Below are 24,924 nucleotides of genomic sequence, written 5' to 3'. Positions count from 1 at the left end.
TATGGGAGCCCCACTTAAATCTTTATTTTATTCTGTGTTTAGTATTTGTTGTTATAGCGGCAACAGAAATACATCATCTGTGAAAATTTAAACTGTCTAGCTATCACGGTTCGTGAGATACAGCCTGGTGACAGACGGACGGACGGACAGCGGAGTCTTAGTAATAGGGTCCCGTTTTTACCCTTTGGGTACGGAACCCTAAAAAGGAAGTAAATGGTACACTTTTTATTGAAAATGCCCATCTATCACTGTGAATATATGTGACGTTCCATGGTAAAAGGTACCTTATGGCACTTGGCGCTTACGTCGCATAGCACCGCAATAATAATAGCGCGCGGCGGCGGAGCGGCGTTAATAATAGCGTAAGCGCCAACGGCCATAAGGTACCTTTATCCGTGGGACGTCACATATTATTCCGCATATTTTTTTATTTTATAGCATACATATAGGTACTTAGAGATGGATGATAATAATATATCGATAATTATATTGCGAAAGCGATATTTACGGTGAAAAGATATACTAAACGTGTTCGTTAAAGGAAAAAACACTGTATAATTGGAAATTAAACGAACTTACCTGTAAGTGAAGTTCATTTCAATTATATTAGCTGCACAAACTTCGAAATGATAATTTTAACTTGTAGTACGCGCTTTATCATGTAGCCTGTTCCATGAATGTTACAGAGAGGCAAAGCCAAAATTAAAAATATGTATCTGATTTATGAACGTAACTCCTACGTTGAACGGTTCCCGCGCTGTCAGCTGTCAAATGTCATTTAGTTTAGAGTAACAAGCCAAGACATAACACTTTTACTGCCAGTAGCCCGCTAGGGTTCTCTATTCTTAGGTACTTATCGCTACAAAGCGGAAAAACCATATGGTATCCGCTATGCTTGTAGCTAACGCTGGCAGTGAATATGCCAATTGATGGAATAACTTGGCCCCCAATTCAGCAAAGCCAATATTACCATAACTTTGACAGGGATTATAGGTAGGTACACGAATCCCTGGTTGTCTCAGGACAACGTGGGTACTGGGTGGGATGGGTTATCATTTCGAAGTTTGTGCAGCTAATATAATTGAAATGAACTTCACTTACAGGTAAGTTCGTTTAATTTCCAATTATTATTACGCTGCACAAACTTCTTCAATGATAATTTTAACTTGTAGATGTTTAGAGATAAGTATTCAAAGTTTGATTTGGCTTTGTATGGGAACAATGAAATCATTGATTAATGATTAACAATGATTTATTATTTCATTTTAAATTAGGTACCTTTTTAGTTATCATTAACTGATTTCAGAATATATGTAGGTATATTTAGTTTACAACATTATTTAGAGATCTAGTGATATCATTTCATCAAACTGTCTATCGTATAGTACCTATAGATAGTTGAAACAAAAATAATTTGATCCTTATTTATTAATAGCACACATCTTCGAAGAAATTCAAAGGTGTATGTGAAGTCCCCAATCCGCATTGGGCTAACGTGGGGACTATAGCCCGAGCCCTCTCGCGAATGAGAGGAGGCCTGTGCCCAGCAGTGGGACGTGTAAAGGCTGAATTATTATTTTTTATATTATTATTTATTAATAGGTACTTAAGTATTTTCATTTATACCACCAAATACCACATAAAACCTAATTATTATAGGAATATCAAAGAAATCAAAGGATAGCATGAGATGCAATTATTGGCGAATACAACAACTATAAGCAACTCTTGGCAGTGTGTTGCTGGTTACACCTTTAAGTAACACTTATTTTCTCATTTATCATAGTAAGGATTTACCAAAATTATTGGATGGAACCATGATTACGAAATTGAGAAAAATCATTACAAGAATCACTCCACCTTGATGTTTTTCTTCCACCAATAACTCCTAAACGATTTACGGTTGACACAACACATAACAGGTTAAATAGGTGGTGAAAATAAAAATATATCAATACAAATCTTTAAGAGTTGACTTAAGTAATCCCTCTACAAATCGTTTGGGAAGTGATTTTTTCATGATTTTGAGGGCAATAAATAATCACTAACAAGTTAATAACTACCATCACGAATATTATTGTTCGTTATTTATATACAGGTAATCAATGTTTTACACCTCATTCAATTTAAAATTAGTGTTTTTCCCTGAAAAATTAATGCTATGGATAGCAAGGGTTGCTGAAATTTATCAATCAGAATAACAGTAAAGTTTGATATTTTATCAAGGACAGGGTTTGCACGTTGTGTACAATCACAACAGCTAATAAAAGTGTTAAAGTAATTTTTTACTTTTTCTTAATCCTGTAATGAATGATTTTCATTAGTTGGTGACATTGTTAATAAATAATTTAAGACCGATTAAGGGTACTAGGACACACTTTATGGTTGAGTTTGGTGTAATCGAAAAAACGTTCTTCATAAAGTGTTCAATGCTATCATTTGAGGAGAGCCTATTCCCCAATAAAAGCACAAGAGCAGATTTACAATTATTTACACATCTATACCTAGCTCCCTCATTACATAAGTAATGCTATTAAAACGGCAAGCACTTCTGAAACAGATGCCATAAAATAATTAATGTAATTAATTTTTACATAACATACACCATAATTTAAAGTGTGTGTGTGCTTGACGGTGTTGGGCGCAAGGGATTACACCGTACTGTACTCCTTTCTCCTCTTCCTCTTCTCCTTCAGTGATGGCTGGTGGCACTTCCTGGATAACACTGGGGTAACCAGGATAATACGCTGTTGAAACTTGAAACCAGTTAATAAAATATGTTTTATAAATGAGAGCTGGGGCGCAAATCCATACAATTATATGTACATATGCATATAAATATTTTGTAAACTGAGTAGTTACAATGACCGAGCCTTGATGCCTTCTACTTTCCCTAAATTTTAATACCTTAGATTTCGTTTCAGTTGGAAGGAAAACATAGATAAAATATTTTTTGCAAAAGCATCTACTTATGTAGAAAAAACATCTGGGTTACTTCACCAGGATGTTTGTATAATAACCAATAACTCGGTAGGTATATGGATTTCCAAAATGTTGTAAGAAATTTCAAATTTAATTTTCGTTAATCTGAAATCTTACATTATTTTCTCTCAATCAGCTTATGACACTTAAAGCACATATAGCATTTAAGTAGAATATTGTAATGTCTCTTTTCACACCACTGCTAACGTTCCTAGACATAAAAATACTGTATTTCATTTTACCGGTTTATAAATAATTGCGATAGCTGTGTTGTCTTCTCTCAGATGTATCTCAGTGTGGTAAACCGGAAAAGAGGGTCTTTAAATATAAACAAGACCACCATAATAACCTGAACAAAATTAATGTACCTAATGCATTCTATTAGGCTCATTTAATAATTTCCACACGGGTGTAAGTATTACTGTAAGTACTTAAATATCTGCAAAAAATATATATTTATAACCCTTTATTTTAATTAGCCACCAAATTATGTCACATTAGGTGATATATTGGCATTGTATTTCTTTAAAATATACGAAATTCAGGTACTCAGCTCTTTAAATACACACATAACCATATTCATTAGCCAAACTTGTAGCTATAGGTACAACAACCCATTTATATGAGCAAAGTTCATTAAAACTAATAAGGACTTTATCTGTTGTTTGAGTTTGTATTTGTCCTTATTGGCTAAAGAAATAATTCTAGTATTACCCAGCTTTCTGAGGTAAGTACTAAGGATCTAGTTTCATTTGATTATAGCTCCATATAGGTAATGGTATCAAGACTAATTAAGTGTATCTTGTATATGTATGCACCTACATAGTATAAAAAACATTTTTAATAATGAGCTTCAACAATAGATATATAATCTAAACAATTGCTCATTATGTGACCTCTAGATCTTAGACACTTCATGAAAGGTCTAACACATATCGACAGCTAGTCTAATTGTCTAATAAAAGGACTTATGTTATTACTTAATTAGTTTCATAACAGTTCCAATTCCCTGTTGACTTAAACTGCTTAGTTGCAATAAATTTACTTCTTAAATATATAGGTATCTGTATTTATTTCTCTTAGGATTTGGTAGAGAAAATATTAAAGTCAATATTAAACTGTATAAGGTGTACATTATTTTATAAGAACATCATAGGCATATACACACAGTATATAGTTTTCTAGTATTTGACTATCAATTTCACAGAGTTGATCATATTTCGGAATATCTGTTGGCACAGACAAAAAATTTAATTTTGTATGACAAAATCCTTGTAAATATGATGTCACTGCAATTAAAGAAGTGTATTTAAATAAACCACAGCTTTTGAGAATTTGTTCTAAATGAACACAGGCTGTTGTAATGTCACTTGAGTGCGACCACTGACTGCAGAGAGGAAAATGTTGCTCCGCCTCCTTATCGCTGCTTTTGACCAGGGTTTTTGTATGTTGTAATGTTAAATGAATACCTTATCATATGAAACAAATACAAGTAACAGGAAAACATACATTGGAAAATATGATTGATAATTGAGCCCTTGAAGTTGAAGTACCAGGCCGTAAGCCATTAGTTTATCTGCTAGATTTTCTTATAATATCACTTGTCGACAACATGTTGTAAAGTAATCTCTAATGCCATTTATTGTGCTTTAGTATTTACAGGACCGCTGCTTTAGCGAAGATTCTCAGTGATAATAATCACACAAAAGAAAGTCAAGTCACTTAAAAGCGACAGCCGGTTGCAGCACAAAATTGATTGAGAGCTAAATCATCACAGTTAGCAAACAAATACTTAGCCTTGTTCCTCACCGACAAGCATCTCACCAGCCACAGTTCAAGTTGCTGGGCTCATCTTCAAAGCACCAATAAAATTTTACAGCGCAGATTATTTTTGCATAATCTTGTTTGGGTCATACTGGTTTTGTAATGTTCTTAATTATACATCTGAAAACAAACAACGAGGTTGTCCTATTAGGATTTTTCCATATCCAAATTTCTGGTGCCTCCGTGCTGAAATAAGAATAAATCTTTTAATTCACCTACTTGAAGATGAGTACATATCAAGAGACGGCCTAATGGGGCCACAAAACCCAGTTCCAGCAAGACTTGTGGCCTTAAGTCCACTGCCATTGGCAGGTAGGATATGAGCCATATCTCAGTGCTGTTAGTAAGGAATAAGTGACAACACCACAATGTCCCAAATATACTGGCATTGAATGCACCTAGTATTAGTATGTGAGAGATTGCCAAGTCCAAATATCATCAGAGATACCTAGGTTAGTACTCCAAAAAACTTAGTATAGCCATTTTGCAAACAGATGCACCTAGAATAGTGCTCCAGAATGCAGTGCACAGCTCAGTCACCATGTGCAGTTAGCAGACAGACACACCTATAATAGTGGCCCAGAATGCACAGTGCACAGCACAACCACCGTGTGCAGTTAGCAGACAGATGCACCTAGAATAGTGCTCCAGAATGCACAGTGCACAGCACAACCACTGTGTGCGGTTAGCAGACAGATGCACCTAGAATAGTGCTCCAGATTGCACAGTGCACAGCACAACCACCGTGTGCAGTTAGCAGACAGATGCACCTAGAATAGTGCTCCAGAATGCAGTGCACAGCTCAGTCACCATGTGCAGTTAGCGGACAGATATACACCTAGCTAGAATAGAGGTAGCACAAACGTCGAAAATCATGAACAAATAAGCACTTGATATTGGTCCACTGTATTTCTTACTTTGCGTTTATTTCGCTTTCGGAATTTTAGATATGAATTAACATTCGGTCGCTGGCGAGCGAGGAGGGCACAGATTGCTTTTAAACGCCACGCGAAAATCGCTTTTTTCTCTACGCCGCTGGCGGAGATGGAGATGATGATGCAGACCTAAAATAAAAAGTAGGTACCTACGTCCATGGCCTGCTAGATTCTTATTTTGGTATGCAACATGTCCGGGTGGATAGTCATGCTATCCACGAAACGACGCCGCCTTTAACCTTGGTCGCGAAAGTAGCATTTTCTTCTTCAATCTTCTTGTATTTTCTTCCAATTTTGTAATTGGTCGGACTGTCGTACACTAATATTTTATTTTTTCACATATTTAATATATATTTACTATTATTTTCTGTAAAAAAGTTATATTTTATTAAGCTCTAATGGTCTAGGCTAACATGAATAAACACAATGACATTTGACAGCTGACAGCGCGGGAACCGTTCAACGTAGGAGTTACGTTCATAAATCAGATACATATTTTTAATTTTGGCTTTGCCTCTCTGTAACATTCATGGAACAGGCTACATGATAAAGCGCGTACTACAAGTTAAAATTATCATTGAAGAAGTTTGTGCAGCGTAATAATAATATAAGTAGATCAACTATAAATACACACACAAAATCATTCGATTAAATAATCTGCCTTACTATTACCACAACTATTACAAGCACTTAATAAACACACGATTGACATCATTTTTCCGCTTGACGGAACCTTAAATTGTTAAAAAAGTTGAAGGGTTATCCAACCGTGACCGTGACCGAAACCCAACTATGAAATAAAACTTAGGTCGTCGTAGAGATTTTCGTAATGAAGTTTTTGATCCACTACGGTACATAAAAACAATAATTTACATAGTACTACATTTACAAGCAATATTATGTAACTGAGGCGCAGAAATCCCGGCTGAAGGTTTGCCAAAGGGCAATGGAGCGAAGTATCCTGGGTGTCCGAAGGTCTGACAGGGTGAGGAACACAGAGCCTCGCTCCAAAACCCGAGTCGTTGATGTTGGGGTGAAGACCGCCAGGCTAAAGTAGGACTGGGCTGGACATGTCTGCCGGATGCATGATGACAGATGGGCCAAAATAGCCACTTAGCTGGCATCCCCAGTGTAGTCGAGGCAGAGGCAGACCGAGAAAGAGATGGCGGGACGACTTGGATGCATTCCAGCGGGATTGGCGGGATCTTGCTCAGCACAGGGAGGATGGTGTTTTAACCGTGGTACCACAGCTTTTGTACCACAGGGGGACCACGGGTAATTTTTTCCCCGTAGACCCACTGCTCCAGTTTTAAGTTATCTTTTTGAATACGAAACTTTCCGTGGGCCCACGGGTCATTCCTCAGATAATTTATTTCCCCATAGACCCACTTCAATTTAAGCGTAGGTAGGTTAGGTTCGTTAGGTAGCTTCAGATGACCAAATGTTGTGGGCCGTCTAGTTACGTTGTGAACCAAATGTTTTTGGAGAAGAAACACTAAATTTGCAATTTGCTTTCGGCAATTTACATAACGTTTCACGTTTGTAAAATGACGACGCCGTTTGTAATAATTAAATGTAAGAGAATGTAATAATTAATCCTACCTATATATAACCTTCCAAATATGACAACGGTGGTCCACGGGTAAAAGACAGTTCTTTTCAATTACCCGTAGTCCCATTTTGGTGCAGTGGGTCTACGGAGAAAAAAAATTACCCGTGGTCCCCTGTGGTACAAAAGCCATGGTACCACTATTAAAACACGGGGAGGATTGGAAAAGGAGAGGGGAGGCCTTTGCCCAGCAGTGGGATACACACATAGGCTAATATAAAAAAAATATGTAAAACGAATGTGTATTTGGGCTAATATGTACATGCAAATTCAATATTACTTAATTAGCCGCTCTACACATTGGATGCGGATCCGCAAGCCTCTGCGGTGTGCGAGCGAGACATCGCTATACTCGTGCATAATAGGTACTCTCGCTCACACACCGGAGAGGCGTGCGGACCTGCATGTGTTGATTGTAATCCATATCTCTGTTGTTGGCTAATTCCTCTCATCTCCGCTCATCTCCCCCTCAGTGGAAAGGCAGTCTTAATTATGACTCCTATAAAGATGGGCTATTATGGGCTATTATGGGCTATTAGCAATGCTAGCATAAAGAGGGTAGTGGTGTCGTTCGGCCCATTTCATAGTGCGTGCTCTCAACCATCGCATGGCCATCTCGCTGGTCCAGCGCTGGGCCATCGTGTAGAGGAGCCAGTATATGCCGTGCACCGTTGCAAATCTGCACGGTTGAGGTCACTCGGGTTGAGGTCATAAACAAGATTATTTGCAACTGGGATCACTATACCGCTACATAGATGACGATTGCCTAGATTCTAGAAAACGTTGTAAATGAACAAGAAACTAATCAAACTGCAGTTAGTTGAAGCGGCAATGCGCATTTTCTGCAATCCCGTTCGTAGTTAATTTAGAAACTGGCATTGAACTGAACGGTAACATATCGTTATAACCGTCAATAATCTACAGCAGCGGTCGGCAACCTGCGGCCCGCGAGCCTCCCTGGCTGTTTTGTATGTAATATTGACAAATGACAATGTCTATAAAGTCAGCATAAATATTAACAAAGTACGGCCCGCGTCAACTTCGTTAACTCTATGTGGCCCTTGGCTGCTAAAAGGTTGCCGACCGCTGATCTACAGCTACACGATGAAAACTTTATACTTATGGCTCAAACGCTCAAATCTTATGAATATCAATTTATTACTGTATTTAACTTTCTGTTTCTTTGTCCCGTAACTTTTTCTTATGCCGTTTACAGAAAAAAATCTCTTATTGCAATTAAATTAAATATATATGTGCAGAAGTTAGGACAACACTTACCTACGTTGACACAAATAAAAAATTAAAAATAGATACACTAGTAGTTCGCCCCAACTGAGAACTCGCGGTTCGCCAAAAATATCAATTGAATGCAGTCGTCAAAGGATCGAAAACCGCGTACGATTTATTGCAAGGTCTGTGGAGCCCTTAACTGATACTGTATCTGTGGTAAGCCAAAATATTTCCTGTCAAATGTCAAATACCTATATATTATGTTTATTTTATTTTATTTTTATCTTGCTAATTATTTCAAAATGGTAAATTTAAAAACGATATCATAAAAGTGTAAGCCGAGCACTTTCATTTGATACCAAACTCGACTTTCTTGCAAATAAAATGACCAGAATAGCAAGACACCTCACAAATAGCTTTTTGGCCTTCTAAGCTCTTCTAGCTCAATAACCCCTTGATCGATCCTGCTCATAATTTAATGACCTAAATATAATGCCCTCGACTACACGTTTACCCAATTTCATTTAAATTAGAACAAATTTACTTTAGTTATTGTGTATCAAACTATCTTCTGACAGTTCAGCTTAAAAACATCGAAATGCCGGGACGTGCCGCTAGCCAGCCGCGTGATCAAAGTTGAATGTAAGAACTTCGCTTCGCTTCGCTCGCTCGTTCGATTATACAATTAGAGTATAATAAAACACAAAACATGCTTTTTTCCGAGAAACGATACAACTCGAGGATGAAATGGGTATATTCAGCTTTTACTACGATTTCCAGGAAAATAAACACAAATGTGTAGAACGCCGATAAAGTGTTGTGTTGTGTTCTTGTCCAATATAGAATAGAAGGCGCATTAGGTACTGGACAAGAAAAGCTCGACTTGGCGGGGGCACTGCCGTGCCCCCAGATTAGTCTTATGCGGATTAATTTGGCTCTTCAATATATCTTAGTATTAGGAGTCTGAAAGAAACTAATGTTAACCAATTACCACGGCACGATTGCCACGCATGCGCGAAGTCGTGCGCATCTCCATTTGGCAAACTTGTAATCGCACGCGCACGTAACTTCGACACTTCCAAATGCATTACCAAACTTACATAAAGCGGAATTGAGATAATTTGCCTTCTCTTTGCGATAATTATATTGTAAACTCAATATTATACGAGTGATGTTGATGTATTATTTCAAAATGGAAAGTAAAGGGCTTTGAGCACGCGGCGTCGTTGTGAAAGGTCACGCTGTTATTAGCGAAAGTTGTGATATACGATAATAGTTCCTTGCTACAGACAGCTACAGATTAAAAGCTATCTTTTGGACATAAGTCGATAAACAAATTATCAAACTTTGGTATTTATTTACGTTTTGCGTTAAAATGCGTAGCGTACCTTAAATATTGGGCGTTAATTTAATAGCTGCCCCCTTAAGTCAATTAGCGGTATCTCATATCAAAAGTTAATGCAAACATATACTTTGAATTCTTTATCTTATAATTCCATTTTCAACATTATTTGTTTTTGAGATACCGCTAATTGGCTTAAGGGGGCAGAGTATCGAAATTAATAACGGAAATTTCTTGCGATTCCTGCGGTGTATAAATTTAATACATGAGTAGGTATATTTAACAGTCGTTAAATTAGCTACTAATTAGGCCTGACATAGAGGGCCTACTTAAAACTACAAACCGCAATACGCCCTAAAAAGATTAGCTTCATGTCTAAGTAAATAAACAATAAATGACTAAGTACCGTTTTTAGACGTCCTTACACGGTCATCTTATCTAAATGACGCTTAGTTAAGCAACTTACGATACAATAAGTTAATGTTGACATAGTTGAATAGACTATTGACTTACAAAACCGTGGAGTGAAAGCAGTCTGAATTACTGTGAATGACTTATGCAAATATATAGTTGTAAATCCAGTTTCTCGACTACAGAAGGTATACCTATACCTATCGGTGAAAATATCTATGTCAGTGTCAGTCGCTGTGGTCTAGGTTTAAAGTAAGGCGGCAATGGAAACTCAGACAATAAACAATTTTTGAGAAATTCATTGCAATTTATGTATGAAACACAGGATAAAAACGAAATATATACATCCAAATTATATATTAATCACCTCACTGAGGAAGTAGTAACTACCTCATTTTGCCTTACTGACGAATACAAGCGTTCAGTTAAAATACCACGTACAGCAATACGAGTACATACCTATCGACTATTAATCGGCTCCAGCGATTTAAATCTGTTGTTGCAATGTAACTTTTCAGATGCAAGTGAAATGTCTCAAAATACATTAAATCTTACACTCGGCAATCCTGATAAAGTGTATGTCCCCACCCCATATACGCGCATCTTAACTCTTACTCCAAATTTTAATAAAGTTACGCTGTGTCGACACACTGTCAGCAGTCAGTGGATAACAAAAACATATATTTACAACATATATTATGTTCAAGGGGAAACGATATTAAATTAGCTCCTTCACTCCGTCAACATAAATCTTTCTGTCAGTCAACACTCAATTACAAGGCGGTCTTCACATTCGATGTGGATCCGCACGCCGCTCTGGTGTGTAAGCAGGATAACGCTATATACTTGACAGGTTTTCCCACCATTCAGAAACTTTTAAAAAAATCTGCCAGATCTGGCAAGCCAAGTGTGTCAGTAGAAAAAGGCGATATATTTGAAAAATGTAGGCGTAGTGTCTATCTCGTATACAAATCTTGAATTTTGGAGCTTTTCTACTGACAAAGTTGGCTTTCCAGACTATACCTATATGTATACAATTACAAACGTTAACATATATTCCCTTAAACCAGAGAGAGAGCGAGTTAGAAGCAATTTGTGTTATCGTTAGTACCTAATGGTGACATTTGCATCACAAGCACTAGCCATGAATAAAACGCTCGTCTGTTTCACAATTTCTGTACCGAGGCCCAGTTCGGGGCCATAATGGAAGCGCGTGACATGGCTATTATTTATATTGCTAGGTAAATTGGTGATGATATTGTCTCCCTGTAAAATTTTGTAACCCAAAGCTATCCGAAGTGACCATGCATAAACATATGAAGATGGATATTACGAACAGATACAAGACGACTGCCATGACGTTGCAAGGGGTGGTATGAGTGCATTGCCATAATCAATTCAAATGTTGCCGTGGGAAGTGCAGATGAAAAAGTAGCTACCAGGCAGCCCGGGCCAAAGAGTAAAGTAAGTGGCCCAGGCTCTAGATATGGAGATATGGATGCAACGGTATGGAAGAGAGGGATGTCTTTATGAACGAATACCTGCATGGTTAAGCCAAAGCGATAGCCCTTCCATATTATGAGACCAGAAAATGTTAGGAGATAGTTATCCTCTCTAGCTGAGACTCCGAGAGCGGATACGACTTGAACTCAAACGGTATGTGCTATAATAGGTATAATGTACGCCGCCGCGCCGTACGTAGATAGCGCGAAGTTTGATAATCAGTGTTATGCATACATATCAAATCAAATTTTTAAAATTTGATTTTGTTCGTGAGAAAAAAAGTATTTTTGGTCACAGCAACATAAAATATAGTACTCGCAGTTTCGCAAGATATGAGGAAGATAGTATACGCAATTCTAGAACTCTGTCCTTTGTCTTGTGTTCTACACGTACCTTTCTACGGTTCAAAGCCATACTTTTACAGGACCATAAAATTCATGGACACCGGTATGGTTCAGTGAACCTCGCCCGACCAGTTCACTCATGCAATTCATTGCTTGCAAGACTTATAAGTGCACAGATCAACTTTCAGGGCTACTTTTCAATTTTAGACAGCCTTCTTCTAATACTAATTACATTAGTTATGTGTTTAGGTTTTTTGTTACTGGTTGTAGGTTGCATAAACATTGCGTGTTTGTTGGATGGCAAGGCAGATAGTGATTAATATTCTTAAAAACATATGTACATTATGTATTCGTGAATACTAAATTACTGTTACTTACAGTCAAGTCTAAAAATATGGATGCATATAATTTACTCACCAATTTGTCCCATCGTTCTCAATTCGTGGACATAAGAGCTAAGAGACATATTTTTGTCATTTTTGAGTATGATGAGTGCAACCATATTTTTACACTTGACACATGAACTTGCTTTGGCTATCATTATTCAGGGCTATATTCTACGTTAGAATAGTAAGGGTCAATTCGAACGGAAATCAAGGATTTCATGACCTGAAGGTACAATTAGGTACATTTTGTACAAGAAAAGTAGGTACAATAAAAAATATCTAAAATAAGCTGCTCAAAAATACGCACTTACGCTTTGGCAATATTGATAAATTATGATATAATGTACCATCTAGTTCTCTGTTACAATACGTTTTAATATGGCAGCAGTTAAGAAATGAATATTATATTTGACTAAACCGTATCGAAATGAATATTATAGTTGACTAAACTGTATCGAAATGAATATTATAGTTGAGTTGGGGTCCCATAGTGAAAAAAGTATGCGATTTCACTTTGGTATACGAAGTCTTAATTCAAGCATTGCAGTCGACGAGTAGAAAAATAGTATTAGCGATATTAAGAGTAAAACAGAAGACAGGTACTATTACGTTTCTCAAATTACAAGTATATATTACAACTAATAACCGTTACAGTAATAACACTGTCCGAAAGATCCGTTTAAGCTAAGTTTTCACTTTCTTTCATATGCCACTCACGAAAGTCGCGAGGGGAATGCTAATCAGCCGCGAGATCAGCTGCGGACCGGTTCAAAAGGTATTATCAAAACATCTTTGTCTATGGAACAATGGTGAAGCTGCGTGTAAAATCGAGATGTTATGGTATGCAGTTCTACACTAAGTGTATTACCTAATAACATATCCGCCGGCAATGGCAGTAGGGCCAAACACAGTTCAGAAAAATAAGTTTTTGGCAAAAATTTCATTTTTGGTACAAGCTTTTATCGCTGACTGTATTTTTCTTATGACAGACAACTAATACTTATCGAGAAAATTCTAAAAACCCCTAACACAATTAGGTTGCGTTGTTTCATCACAGAGTTCCTATGGCCACCTCCTGTCTCCATCATCAGATCAGTTCGACAGTACCATATTATTGTATTGTCATCAGAACTACATACAGCTGCCAATTTTCATGACGCTACGATCCTTGGAAGATGGTTAAATTAGTTACTTTCGATTCCATTACATAGTTACATACAGGTGATACAGGTCGACCTAATAAAAGCTTGTTAAAAAGACACCCTTCTGTGGACAAAACAAGAAAAGTTAACGTCCCGGGTACAAATGTCACGTTTATTTTTATCTAAGGCATCATCGTACTGAAAAAATGTATCTTGTAACAGGCGCAGGTAAAAAACTTGCTTTTGATCAAGGTAAAGTTTTGGTAACGTGTTCAAGTAAGAAAATTTAAAACATATAAGTAAGTTATCGTCCCATAGAAAGTTGTTTGACCGGCTATAACATATTCATAACGATCATAATATAACAAACACATTATTTAACACTTCCTCATACAGATACATTGCATTTTTTTAAACAGAATGATTTATTAACTCGTAACGCTGATGAAAGGTAATATTACGATATTTACGATAGAATACCTTGGTTTCCATAGAGCGTGAACATGAAGTTGTGGTTTACCGCCAAAGCGAGAACTCACCGGAAGCGGATGTGAAAGATTCTACTCGAAACTTATTTTACTGATCTTAAACTTATTAAAAATAAAAATAGGTACACGTTATAGTAACCAGTTAACCTTTTGGACACCAACGACTGATATGCGCACCGTAGGTTCAACGCCAACGAGGGCATGGCATGAGTGGTGGGGATAACTGACAAAACGGGATAGTCTTATGTATCTTTCACTAGGAGTAGCAGAGAAAGCGCTATTATTGTTTGTCTTTGTCACAGTCTCATATTTTTTTATTCCCCACCGTAGTTTATGGTGGGATACAAACAATGCGTAAACGTCAAATTAGTGTGAAACATATGAACAGTGCAAAGATTATCAGGAAAAATATTGAAATCAGTGTTTCGTGTGTATGTAGTAGTACTTAAAAATTCAACAAATATGGTGAATTGCTCAGTTTTGCGCTGTACAAGTGACTGCCGGCAAAAACAGGACAACGTAACATTTCACAGGTAAATACAGTATTTTATACTTCGGTCACATTATCATGCTTAGTAACAGCATCCTACAATCTATATCAATTAAAATCTGAGTAGATAAAGCATTTACAGTAAATAATAACTCGGGTAAAAAAATTAACCTATAAATATTTCCTGATAAATTAACCGACCAAATTACGTACGCATATTGACAGTAAGCCGTCACCATTTTAATAACGTGTATTCAATTTAGTCGCATTGCTATTATTCGAGGGATACCAGCCCGTGATGCATACAATTACCCCAAAATTCGGGTATTTTGTATTTTAATAACATTTTTATAAATAATTTTGCTGTAGAATTGGACATATACGAACAATAAAATTGAACTGTGTTTAAATTAGAATGTAAATTATATTAACGTTATAGGGGGTTTTGCCACGACTCAGAGAATCTAATTTTATGATATGCTGCAGGCACTAATTCTTAATTTTGCAATAAGAGTGTCAGATTACAAAATGAATATTTCGTTTATTACCTCCAGATTTCCACAAGATGCAGGCACGCGTGCTAAATGGATTTTAGCAACCGGAAGGAGAAACTGGGCACCGACGCAAAACTGCCGGATATGCTCAAAGCATATTACGAAAACCTACCTTTTCTATTTCTTCCTGTGGCACACAGTATGCTAATATGTATAATGAATCGCTTAATGATATAGACATTTTTGTTCATAGTTTGTCCGTTTTCAAGAACAAAGTTCGGCATATTTTGTTTACTAGTAATTGAAAAATTGTTTCAAGTAAATATTTTGCATTGTTTTCTTACTTTATTTGCGTGTTGTACTCACAACTATACCTACTGGTAATTTATAATTAACCTATTTATTTTCATTGTAATAGTCAACTTAGTAACGTATGAAACTTTAGGCCTATTTTTAGTAATTTTTGTAAGACTTATTTGTAAAAGGCTGTTTGTTTTCTACATAAATTAAAAAAAAAAAGAAAATTGGCCCATTGATATTTTATTTATCGCTGCGTCTTACGTAGGCGAACTACACGCGAACGTGATTAAAATTACCCCAATATTTGATAATATTGGGGTAATTTTTACCTATATGGTACCCCCGGGTTTGTGACGTCATCTATGTCTATCCCTTACGGGGGCACGCGGTAGGCCACATCTATAGAAATACTACCATCTATGAACGCCAAAGACCGATTAATCTGTCACAGACATACAGTTCAACTTCAGTTTTGACACTTCAATGATGTGGCGTCTGAGTGACAGCTTTTGTATTTGACATGGCGTGGAAAAGGTTAACTTAGTTTGAAACTATAAAAGAAAATAAGTAGGTACATAGTTTTAACTTTGTCAGTAGGTATAGAAAAAGGCGGCAAATTTTTAAAATGTATGCGTGAAGAGTTGACTTCTCATATAAATTTATATTTCGCGTCTTTTTCTACTGACAAAGTGGGTGTGTTTGAGTGTGGATTATTATTCTACTATTACGAAAGATCTAGAATATTCTAGAATGACGCTTAATAAACACACTATTTGATTTGTATAAAACCTAAGATAAAACAAATTCATTATAAGCTTTTATTTAGGTATTGTCGCAATCTATTTCGCCGCATACATGCATGTCACGTTTCGAACTGACCCGCGTTGCCAAACAAACGCCAATTGTTTTTGATGTGGCAACATTGGTCATGGCGGGAAAATGCAAAATCGAAATGGCTGCCCTAACCTTTAATAATTAAGCATATAAAGTAATCGAAATTCGTCCTTAAATACTAGAAAATAACGACGACGTTGTTGGCATTTGTTATTTTTGTACTGGTTAAATTTCTATAGAGTCAATCTATATGGTGGATGCGGCGGTCTACAAAAGGTGCGATGCAACGTGCATTTAAATGATATTTTTGTTTGAAACCTCGTTAGGTTTCATAAAGTAGTTTATGTAACGCTTTGTTACGTATATACTTGGGAATATGGCTTGCAAATGCATTGAATTTTAAATGGGTAATAGTTTCAAGGCTGACTTTGGCAAACAAACTGCATATTTCAAATATCATTCCCATCTATTAGTGGTCATTATATTTAATATCTGGGAGACCGAGCTTTGCTCGGAAAACATATAAAATCTCAAAAATTAGCGTTTTCTCAGAGATAAGACCTAGCTAGATCGATTTTTCGCCCCCGAAAACCCCCATATACCAAATTTCATCGAAATCGTTAGAGCCGTTTCCGAGATCGCCGAAATATATATATATATATATATATATATAAAAAATAAATATGCAAGAATTGCTCGTTTAAAGGTATTAGATATGCTTAATCACAGTTATCATGTTAAAATAAATAGTACGCGCATTAACTGTAGGTAAGCTTTTACTTATGTATAAATACAATATTTTAAAGGCAAAACTTATGTAGGTATTCTAACTTCATTTACCAAGCAATATTTTCACATTGGAGAAACTTTAAAAAAACGTCTCTAATTAGCTAGACTTTTAGTCAAAAAAATACTTAAATACAAACACACCACACTAGAAACGTAAGTAAAAACGATAGATTCGTTAAACAATAGTGATCTCAGCAGTATTCTCACGATGTGTTAAAAAGGCCTTGACAAGACCCCATAAGTGGTACACACGTAAGACATTATACTATTGGTTCGTGATAGGGAGGATAGATTAAGCAATCAAAGAGGTCAACTAATACCTAGGCAACTTAAAAAAAATATTACCTATAGGTAGGTAGTAGGTACCTAAAATTTAGTAGGTAGGTACCTATAGGTACCTACTTACTTGGTTTCCTATAGATAAATTGTTTCAAAAGGTAATTTAATCTGGGGGCACGGCAGTGCCCCCGCCAAGTCGAGCAAAACAAAGAGGCACGGCCGTACCATCCTTTTCTCGAAGCGATTCAGGCCATTTTCGACGTCCTGTAATTTTGTGCTGGCTGAAGCTAGAACCCTGAATTTTCAGTAATTTATAGGGCTTAACATGCTTAAGATATATTCTCAAAAACATTCAATTTGAACTTGTAGTTTAAGGATTATTGTATGTTAAAGTTCCTTAATTTCGACACTGATTCACTCACTCACGATCATCATAATTCTAAGATACTTCTAGCATTCCCACAAGCTTCAAATTTTAAACATAAGCAGTTTTCAGCTTATCAAGCCATAGAAAACCTAAAAATATTGCCATATCAGTCAAGTTTTAAAGATCTAAGAACTAAAAGTATTAAGTAAGTTTGTAATCCCATATAAATATATGCTATTACAAAGTTACTGTTGCAGTTCCTACAAATATTACGTAAAGAGATGATAATGAGTTTTCATTATAACTGGATCAGGAGCTCCATCGTATATTTTTCATTTCATTATAGTTTGTGGTCTATTAATTAAACATTTTTAGGTCTCTTTAAATTAAATGATACAATAAGCTATCAGATACGTAATCGTAAATACCTTCGCAGTTTGGTTCGCATCAATGATTTGTACCAGATCGGCTCACAAAACCTCCGTCATTTCACTTTCTTACTGATGAGAATAGGTCATTGCATCATCGAACTGAACCTTTGTGAGAATATCTGTCGGAAAAACATTTTAGGCCGCTTATCTAGGCAGTGTGACAAAAATTGTTTTGTGATCCAGTTCACACGTAATTTTTTACAAAGTTTTAAGCTAATCTTGTTTAAATAGGATTAAATCAGATTGATACTCGATTTACACAGGCCTTTCCCTCAAAGCTTAATGTCCTAGGTCCTAGACATTTAGCAACTTAAAGCAATAAATAACAAATTAGTGGTGTCTTGGTTTAGTTGTGCTACATAAGACACATAATGTTCTAGACTTAGGGTCGGTTGCACCAAACTGTTTATCATCGTTAAGGAGTTCGCTAAATTGTATTGTATGGAAAGTTTCATAGTAAACCGCCGCGCCGCGCCGGGTGACGGGTGATGATGGTGCAACTCGAACTCTAAGGGCTCATTTAGACGGCTCGCGAACTCGTATACGATTTTAGTTACATTGCGGCCCATTGAGGTGACATCAATTCAGCCGACCAATCAAATGACGCAATGTAATGAAACTCGCATGCGAGTTCTCGCACCGTCTAAATGAGCCCTAAGAGTTGCCAGACTTAAGTGGTAATTAACGCGTTACATATTGGTCGTAAAAATAAAGCCATTCGTAAAACCTTTCACAAACTGGGACAGAAAGGTTCTTAAGTAAGGACTGCGAATAATCTCGTCATGCTTGCAGAGAACCGTTGAGTAAGACGTACGTACCTACGACCGATCTCTGTGAAGATTCTCGAGGGAGGCCTGTGCCCAACTATGGATGAATGGACGTCTATTTTATTTATGATATGATGATGATGAGATAATAAGCAGCTTCCAACAAAACTGCGTGATGATGGTGTCAATGTGTACTCGTGAAAAAACCGTGGTTAGCAAAGTGGCCACTTTCTTGAATTTCTTCGGTCATCGTTTAATTACCAAAGATCATTAAAACGCAAGACGCGTCGCATGTCCTTTCCTACTTTTCGCAGTAACATTATTCCGGGATGTTAGTATTCCGCGAATACCGTAAAACGCGAAATCTCATTACCATTTAACTACACACCTACTCCCATTACCATCTACACTTCTATCCGATCACGAAGTGCTTGTACTATTGTATTGCCATAGCTTCGGAGCTAGTATAACATGATACTGCGAAATTCGAAATGGCTCGAATATGTAAGAGTGATATTTCCCTGCAAACTATGTAGTATGTACACGTGAAACCGGTAGCTATGTCGTCAATCTACGTCCAAGATAGCATAGCGAGAAAAGCCATCTCACACTGGAACAGACCGTGAAAGAAGTCCTAAGAAATAACCACAGAAATAATAACTAAAGTTCTACGTTAGCTTTAAGCTTTGGAATTGGAACTTCTATCTCTCGTGTGTTAAATTGTAATACAATTTAAGGCCTAGATCTAGGCAGTGAACCCTCATAGATATACTTACCTACTTAGAAAAAGCCAGCAACTTGCTTTTCTGACCCACTTCAAAAAAAGAGGGAGGTTCTCAACTCGTATGCATTTTATATCATTGCTTTAGAAAACTATGAGGCGAAAATGGTACAAAAATCTCGAAATCCCTACAAATACTGGTTCGTTTATGACAAGTCTGTAAGCGACGTTGCTAGTTGCTACTGAGAGAGCTCTCAATGTCACGATCAAGACCATGTTATGTGGGCAGAACGCATGGAGATGACGGAGCGGTTTGCAAAACGTAACATCATGTCGGGTGTCAGTGACCTGAGATACCTACTCTACTCGTTATCTCATTAACATTACTTGCATTGTTGCTAAGCATGTGATGTTATTACTTGATTTGTATACTGTTTCATGGTTACCACAATAGATCGACACATAAAACCAAGACTTTTAACTTTTTTTTATGGTTATGATGTGCTCCTAAACTTTCGAACTTTTAATCGTTGTCTGACCTAGCTATAGAAAGGAGTAGAATTACGACTCCAAAGGCTTTTAGATGGGTAATTAGATAAAGGCATCTTAACACTTAATATAAATTAGGCATCGTTATCTGTCGTTATACAATTTAAATTGTAATCATCTAGGTACTTATAATAAAAACAAACATACCACGTTTCGTAAACACCCAAAAGTGTTGCCGTAAACAAACAACATCCAGTGATAAAATCTAAATACCGTAATTTGGACTTTACCCACGCTTCAAACAACAAAACCAATGAAAATGTATGAATAAATTTATACCTATCGAAGTTTTGTGGTCTCTAATAATAGTAATAATAGATACAATCCCACAGCGCGTGAAGAGCGGCCATTAAGTACTTATACTCGTAAGCTGAGAAAGCGGTCGAAGCATGGTCGAAGGAATTGGTGCATAAATATTATCAATTGGTCACTGACGTAATGTTGTGTAAGATGATAATCCCATGGATGTTTTAATTGGATGAGCCGTGGAAAATCGGACCATAATCGATAATCAGCCGTAGAAATGAAGGCACCATTGTATCGCATAAAAAGGTTTGCTGGGATTGAGGACAAGGCTGAATTAAAAATTTATGTTAAAGTAGGTAAAATAATAGAGAATTCAGGGAATCTTATCATACAGGATGTGAATTGGAAACCATCAGGTTGTGTAGCCAATTGTTATTATTTATAGCAATAAAGTTCGTTTACCCTAATCGACCGATACTTAATAGTTACCTACATCAAAATAGCATAAAAATTGCAGATTACACGTTTAAGCCGTTTAAGGTGATGCCACCTACTACTCATACACCGTTAAGTTTACTGTAGTTTTCTGGTTTATAGAAGTAGGTAGACGTCTGAACATTCATAACATAAATATTCATAAATAGTTTAAATATTCATAGTCCTTTTTCATCTTTCCAGATAATATGGTGCGTGGTGGGGTTGCTAGCAGTGCTCTGCCCCCCAGCCAGCGGGCACGGGCGCCTCACTGAGCCCCCCTCCCGCGCCAGCGCGTGGCGGTTCGGCTTCGACACCCCCCACAACTACAACGACCACGAGCTGTACTGCGGCGGTTTCACCCGCCAGTGGAAGAAGAACGAGGGGAAGTGCGGCGTCTGCGGGGACGCCTGGGACTCCCCCGTGCCCCGCGCCCACGAGCTCGGCGGACGCTTCGGGAAAGGCGTCATCGTACGAAGATACGCCCCTCAAGACCCCATCACGATCAAGGTCGAACTAACAGCCAACCATAACGGCTTCTTCGAATTCAGAGTCTGCGAGGAGCCTAAAGCCACCACCCAGGAATGCTTAGACAAAAACGTCCTAAAAATCGACGGGAGAGACGGCACCAAATACTACCCGCGCGACGGAAATAAAGTTTACGAGATGAAATACCGCTTGCCGGAGGGCCTGGAATGCGCGCACTGCGTGTTGCAATGGCGGTATATAGCCGGAAATAACTGGGGTACCTGCGAGAACGGGACCGGGTTAGTGGGTTGCGGGCCGCAGGAGGAATTCAGAGCTTGTGCGGACATCGCTATTGGAGATCGTTTCGCTACTACTACAAGAAGGCCGAGGCCGAGCTACGTGCCGCCTGGCAGACGGCCAACCGTGCCCGCGCCGGAAGAAAGCACGTCCAGCAGCGCGTGGTACGGCGTCGTTGTGGCTGTCGTCGCGCTGCTCGTCGCTGTGTCCGTCCTCGCCGGCTTCTACCTGTACTACTACAGAGGAGGCATGAGAATCAAAAGCTTCTTAAAGAAAACCCCTCCGCCCGCGCCTGTCCCGCCCCCACGACACAAGCGAACCTCCCTTTCAAGAGAACACCCACCAGAACTGACCTCACCTAAAGTAGCCACCATCTCCGACTCAGGCTTCGAGACAGTAGATCTCAGAGCGAAGTAGACTTAAAATGATTACCTAACACTGCCTTTAATAGTGATATTTTTAGTGTGAGTGACTGTGTGAATAAGACAATGGTTCAAAGTGAATCTGTGAAGAAATGAGATTTTGACACAATTCTGATCACTGTCGTGGTTTCCATGTTTACGTGGAAATCTGATGATTTTTACCGGTTGTATTGAAACTTGACCATAAATACGCTAATACGCCATACGCCAACAAGTTAGGTACCATACTTATGTATTTCCGTTGCTTTGTAATTATTCTCAGTTTAGGGCTTAACAAGAGTCATTAAGAAAGGCTTGGTAATAAAACATAACTAGGTATGTTAAGGCGAAAACACGTAGAAGTTGATGAAGTCATAGTAAATTTTGCCGTATTTCTGGTCAAGTTAAGCCGGTAACAGTAGTGTTCGGTTTTGGACTGACGCCATGGCAAAGGCTTATAAAAATCACTTGATACCCACAATCCCACATATCGAATGCAGCTTTAGCTAGTTGTTATAAGAAATTGACTTTTTTGATGTTACTTTTATTTTCATTTTTTCTTATGTTTAATGATTATGAACTTGCAGTTTTGTCTATATTTAGTACCTAAGTACTAGCGGACATGGGCGCAAAATTTGAACCCATTCGCCAATAAGTTTCACCTGACGTATTAATCGTATATGGTCCAAACAACTTATTTATTTCGCTCTTTTTATTGACAACTCGTTTAGCTTGTGTTATAGTTGTAACATAAAGACATTTACGTCCTTATTATATAAGAATTAGAGTCTAAATTCAATAATCAATAAGAATGCAATGACTATACAATGTTCAAGCGAGTATAAGTAGTTTAATATAAAAACTATGCCAACAATCAACAATACCAGCTGACCTTATATAGATCAAGTGTTTTTAAAGCCTGCGCCACGGAGGCTAAAGTACTTGATGTTATGTTAAGTAAGTAGTATTAATTAGCTGAACTAATTCAATTTTTGTAAATTATATTTATGTTGTTAAATTAAATGAATTTGGATATTCATGTTACGGTATCTCATTTCTGCAGGTGACCCCCTCCCCCTCTGCCACCCCCTGGCGGTGCCCTTGACGTGATGTAAGATATATTAAAACTATATACTTTATATCCATAAGGTACTGACCGAAGGGCCGACTTTTAGAAATATCGTTATCTATCTTCTTGGATATCTATCCACCAACCAACCAATCCACCAATTCAATCGATCTCGAACACAATGGAACTATCAATGTAGCTACTAGTAGGAATTTCTTTAGATATCATTTCCCTATGTATGTACTTTCACACAGTTCCTTATTGGCTTGGTCCAGGGTTCCATTCCAATGCCTCTAGTAACGGATTTGGCTAACATCAAGCCGTTGTATATATTACGGGAAAGGGAAACCCTTTTAGATTATAATAGACGCCAACCAAATTAGCACATAAGAAATATCACGACAATATTAATTTAATACATGGTATAATAATATACTCCGCCTGGTACTCTCTTCCGAGATTCGCGAATGACCTAACTGTCACTTGCCTACGTCATCATGCTGTTTACAGGTTCTCAAACTTTAAAATGTGGGAGAATTTTAACCAACGGTGAAAATTCTTTTAACGGCATTAATTTTAAGTTATTCATGTAGAAACATAGTAAAATAAAACAAATCTATACTGCACTTTTCACTCCTACTCTTACAGTTCCGAATAGAGCAGCCAACCATTTTCGTAACAAAACATTAATTACCAAGCTTACGACGTGAAAAGTTTGGAAAACACTGCGACTGCTGACACTGAGCGAGAAGGAAATAACAAATAACACGCGTTCGACAAGGACGGTCGGTCAGGGACAAAATGGCGGATTGTCAAATGTGACAGCGCTATCCTGTGTTGCCAATAGTGTAAACAGAATTACCCGAACGTCTGAAATTTCTTTCGTGAATCGGAAGATATTGCTAACGAATAATTAAAAATGACGTGTTATTGTAAAATTTAAGATAAAATACATATAAATGAAAATTATTAAATTATAAAGAAATAAATTAACTTATTAACCATAGATATAATGTACCCATGTAACATGTTATGTTGAAATAAAGTGGCAATGTTATTGTGTCGTAGGCAAGTGACACTCTGGGAAGAGAAGACCATGTTTTATTAGACCATGAATTTAATATGAAATAGTGCTGCCATCTACAGGTCCTGCGAGTGCGAGTGAACTAAACTCTCATCTATGGTCCGAAAAGAAATTGTAGAATATATACTTGGTCAACCAGATCTTGACAGTAAAAAAAGGCGGCAAATTTGAAAAATGTAGGCGCGAACGGATATCGGCCCATAGAAAATTTGAATTTCGCGCCTTTTTTTACTGTCAAGATTTGGTTGACCAGCTATAAATGAGGGAGCCACTTCCTACGTAACTGTCATAGGCGGATTAGACTCTCGCGCGAGCCACGAGACGAGCCGCGAGCCGCGCCACGAGACGCGAGTGTAAGCGGTGGGCCCGCGACTCGTCTCGTGGCTCGCAAGCTCGTCGAACTAATATAATTGAAACACTAACGGTACGGCATAAGGTTTATAACCGAATGACAAGCCGAACGCGAGTGTAAGCGGTGGACTCGCGTCTCGTAGCGCGGCTCGCGGCTCGTCTCGTGGCTCGCGCGAGAGTCTAATCCGCGTATCACATATAGATGGTCAAGCAAATTTGTCAGTAGATAAAGGCGCGAAATTAAAATTTTCTATGGGACGACATCCCTTTGCGCCTACATTTTTCAAATTTGCCGCCTTTTTTTACTGACAAGATTT

General features: G+C 37.6%; 1 protein-coding gene across 1 annotated transcript in view; it reads left to right on the top strand.

Annotated features, from left to right (window-relative positions):
* Nucleotides 1-22,337, top strand: part of LOC134657251 (uncharacterized) — a 38,614-nt gene extending 16,277 nt beyond the window's left edge. Inside the window, exon 2 of the mRNA XM_063512826.1 lies at nt 21,142-22,337. Coding sequence (XP_063368896.1) covers nt 21,142-22,119 — 978 coding nt within the window. The 3' untranslated portion in view covers nt 22,120-22,337. The remainder of the gene's footprint in view (nt 1-21,141) is intronic.
* Nucleotides 22,338-24,924: the final 2,587 nt, after the last annotated feature.

This window comes from Cydia amplana, chromosome 19, assembly GCF_948474715.1.
Source record: "Cydia amplana chromosome 19, ilCydAmpl1.1, whole genome shotgun sequence".
NCBI lineage: Eukaryota > Metazoa > Arthropoda > Insecta > Lepidoptera > Tortricidae > Cydia > Cydia amplana.
Note: the sequence above shows the minus strand (reverse complement) of the source record. Positions and strands in the feature narration are given on the sequence as shown.